General features: G+C 41.2%; 1 protein-coding gene across 1 annotated transcript in view; it reads left to right on the top strand.

The window, feature by feature from the left end:
* Nucleotides 1–1,117, top strand: part of LOC103371635 (heparan-alpha-glucosaminide N-acetyltransferase) — a 23,396-nt gene extending 22,279 nt beyond the window's left edge. The window contains exon 19 of the mRNA XM_008301026.1: nucleotides 936–1,117. Within this exon, the coding sequence (XP_008299248.1) occupies nucleotides 936–1,117 (182 nt within the window). The remainder of the gene's footprint in view (nucleotides 1–935) is intronic.
* The last annotated feature ends 3,135 nt before the right edge of the window (nucleotides 1,118–4,252 follow it).

Below are 4,252 nucleotides of genomic sequence, written 5' to 3'. Positions count from 1 at the left end.
CAGAACTAAAGAGTGGAGCTAGTCTAGAGACAGAGATGGAGTAAGTTAGAAGCCTATGTGGATAAACCCTGAATAAAAAATGATGCTTCTGATTAAAAAAAAAGTGTTCAGAGAAAGGATTACAGTCTAAAAAAGTAATCACTGGCCAGGACATACAATATAAGCATGAACTGAAAGCATTTGTATAATTACTGTCACTGCAAAAAGGGAGAGACAAAAGCTCTGTAGGTTTAATGTTTCTATACTAACAATGTATATTTAAATGTTGGTCTTGTTATCATAATTACAGCCATTTTGGTTTAAACTAACTCTGCACCTTCCACCTATTGAAGTAAGTCAACAAACATGATTCCTGTAATAGCAGAAAATAGCAGAACGTGCTCACTGCCTGTTCATATGCAAAAACAACCACTTATTATCTTATATATTAGTCAACAACGTTTTTTTTTTTGTTAGTTTTTTTTCAATGGTTTTGTTCCCTCCTTTTCATCTACCGTCCATTGTCTTGTCTGGCACATGTAAGGCTGTCATTGTAAATAAGAAGTTGTTCCTAATGTCTTACCCGAAGTGAAATATTGCAAGATTCTGTTCTAATACAGCCAAAGTGTCTTGAAAGCGTTTGATTGCTTTGTCGCAGTTGTAATCACTGCTTTGCTGCCCTGTATCTTTCTCCCAGCTATTTGTTTGCTCTTGGTCGAACACTGAAACAACAGTTTGAAATGGTTAATGTTAAATATAAGCTTATTTAGAAAGCTTTTAGAGGTTTGCCCACAATGCAACTAAACATTTGTTTTGTCAGCCTTCACTTTTATCAAATGTTTCCAACGAAGGTGAAATATAATGAAAAATGTGACCGGAGTTGATAAATAACTAACGTTTCCTTCAGAAATCCTGTTCACTAATACCCTGTTTGTCTCTTCTCCGCTCCTCCTCAGGGATGAACTCCATCTTTGTGTATGTTGGCCACTCTCTAATGGGTTTCTACTTCCCCTTCAGCTGGGAGATGCGCTTCCAGGAGAGCCACTGGGAGTTCCTCCTCCAGAGCCTGTGGGGAACTTCACTGTGGGTGCTCATCGCCTACCTGCTCTACAGGAAGAAATTCTTCCTCAAAATATAAGAAGAATAAAAGTCCCTTCTTTATCCCGCAGAGGCTATTTTCTTATTTTTCCAATCAAAAAGCAAACACTGCCCAGAAGGTATACAGATTATTGTAACATCTGGGGGAGTTTATAGGAACCTGGCCCCGGTTCTTGGCTTAATCACTTTAGTTGAGTTCTATGAAGTACAATCTGCCCACATGCACTGGACTGAACTGAACTCTAATATCTGATCGAGCATCTTCAAATCACTCAAAGTTTTTATCATCAACAAGCTGCAGCAAAGAGGAAAAAACTATGAAAATGTTGCATCTAATCCATTAAATCTAGTTTCTGTAGAAGATGTCTGACCTGCTGTCAGTGTGGGCAGCTGAGGATTTATTCGACGCCACTTGTTTTGTGCACAGAATAGACTGATTAAATCAAATATACTGAGGTGGTACTTAACAAATTAGGCCGAGTGATTCCACTACACACCAGGCCAACCATTATGAGTCTGTTGCCATGGCCACTCCTCTTTGTGTGTCTGTATGTGTGTGTGGGTACCATCTGCTGTCCGGGTGACAGTACTTTAATAGGGGTCAAGATGCACAGCTCACAAAGGACTGTCATTAATGGGACCGACACCTCTTGCACTCATTGTATTAGAAAATCAGGGAAATTACACAAATCCAATTCATCAGACGAGTCCCCTCAAAGAGCCCGAGCGCTTTACATCTTTTACATTTTGCATATTTAACACTAAAAGCTACTTACTTACTCGAAAAGGGTTCACTCTCTGCCTCAAACTATAATATTCTCACATGAGTGGCAGTCTAGTTGGGAGATTTATGCACATTTGTACTGTGTTTACATGACAGCACTGCACACCCTCAGATCGGTGTCCCTCCGCATCAAGTCAGGTGGTGTGTACATCATGAAATAACCATCTAGTTAATGAAATGAAACAGCATCATGCTCTTCTCCCAGAGTGAAATCCTATTACGCACTCCTCGGAAGCCGTAATAACGTTGCATAACATGGTGTAGTGGTTTTGGTAATTGTCTTATGAGGAGAAGTTGTTGTTTGAATCCCAGTAGGTGCATCCTTCCTTCTTGAACAAGACTCAAATCAGTAATTGCTTTTCCAAACTACTGTGCCAACAATGCAAATGCATAGCTGATTCATCATGAGATGAAAATAAAATCAATACAGGCTCACCACAGAGGTCTAAAGATATCGTTTGTATATTTGCAAGCAATGATAAAGCTTTATATTTAAATACAAGCATTTAGCTGACTCATGTAGAGGGACTTACAGTAAGTGCAACATCACGAGGACGTCAAAACCAATTAAATATTACAAATGGCTGTTGATGAAGATCAAAGGGGGTAAAATGAGAATTTCTACTGAAACCATACAAGTTCATAACTTGTTGTTGCTCTCGCATTCGTAGAACAGGCCCATAAAATCCTTGTGGTTGCACGTATCATGTCCTCACCACCACATTTCCTTGTCTGTATTGATTCTCGCTGAGCATACGTCTCAGGACACCTATAGTCTGTCATATGGAAACTTTATCCCAGATACAATGTGCTCATGCCGACTGCTCGGCTTCTTATATCACATAATGGTCCCCACATTGTTCTCCCTTGATACAGCAAAGCAGCCCTACATTAATCTGAAACATAAGTCAACATCTGAATCATCACATCCTTTAATATAAACATATTTTATTATGCAAAGTTGAAAGTTGAATCAATTTTACACAACATATTAGAAGAGCTAATCTGGCTATCATCAGACAGTCAGCATGTATTTTTCAGTTTCACAGCAGGACTCTGAGCCAGCTTGATTTAAGAGTTAAGTGTACAAGTAAAAAAGTACTTTTATTTTTTATCTGCTGTAACCTGCGGTCAAGACAAAACTGCAGCTGGTGCACTTTCTATTCTGCAGGAGACCGTAGATAAATGGCAACGTTTACTGTGTACTGGTCTGTTCTCTGTAGTCTCACCACTGGATTCACATTTAGATCAGCAGTTATACTTTGCTTCACTCTACTTTCTCGATTGGGCTTATTAGTAATTCCTCTTAACACACAATTCTTCATCCCCGTCGACACACAGGAGAGCAGATGATCAGACCAAAGACAGGAGGTGCAAGTAGAAGACTTTGTGATGTGTTTTTCTCCAGTTGGTGAAAGTTGGTGGAGCCTCTGAGAAGCCCTGCGATCTCCTCTGCAGCCCAGCGAGCCTCTGTGTTTTTGCTCCATGCAGAGACATTGATTGGAAAGCGACTGCTGTGTGAGTGACTGGTGTCTTGGCCCGAGGCTGCAGCAATGCATCACTCCACACTATCCAGTCACACAGAGATCCCACACTTTAACACAACCTTCAGCCTCAGACACACACTCAGACCTGAGAGGGGGAAAGATCCCACTGAGTTTGACCAGAGTCACACAGCAGCTGCTTTTTGTTGTGGGACTCGAAGTACGACTTCTGTGCAGATAAACTCTGTGTAAGTTTAATTAATCCATATGGTGTTTTGGGCTGCAGCTCAGCAGTGAAAAATCTGATTATTTAGCCAAAAACGTCCTGCTTTCTGCCCACTGGCAACTGACTGGAGCCTCCATGAGACAGATGTGAAATCCTGATCTTTTTTTTTTTTTTTTTTTAAGGATAAATAAATGATTACGTGTCTGTTAGAATGAGTCAGTGATTAAAAGGAGCACACCTGAGACCTCAGTAAAAAGTGTCTGTGCCTTTAAAATGAATCATCGCACATCTAATGATAATTGTTAATAATTTTCCCCCTGCAGAGCGTTAATGAGATGACTGACCTGCTGGTAAATTATGCTCTTAAATTTCCTGTAGATGCTGAGCTGCCTGCTGCTGCGGAAGCAGCGGGGCAGTGAGTGGTGAAGCAGTGAACCTCCTCCCCCTGAGCAGCCAGAGAGCCCAGCAGCAGCCAGTGGAGCCGCACACAGCAGTCCGTCCATGGGATACTGAGGACTCCATCAGGCTGCCCGGAGCCGCGGACGCAGGGACGCGCACTGGTTTACACACCGCTTCTGCTCATCCTGTCGCTTTGATTACTGTTTTTCCTCATATTTTCGTCCAGAGGAACTTTTTTCAATCGTGTTTTCATTCAGAAACTTTTACTTATGGTTCGCGAAT

Source organism: Stegastes partitus, unplaced genomic scaffold, assembly GCF_000690725.1.
Source record: "Stegastes partitus isolate 25-593 unplaced genomic scaffold, Stegastes_partitus-1.0.2 Scaffold1622, whole genome shotgun sequence".
Lineage (NCBI taxonomy): Eukaryota > Metazoa > Chordata > Actinopteri > Pomacentridae > Stegastes > Stegastes partitus.
This window is presented reverse-complemented; position numbering and strand designations above follow the sequence as displayed.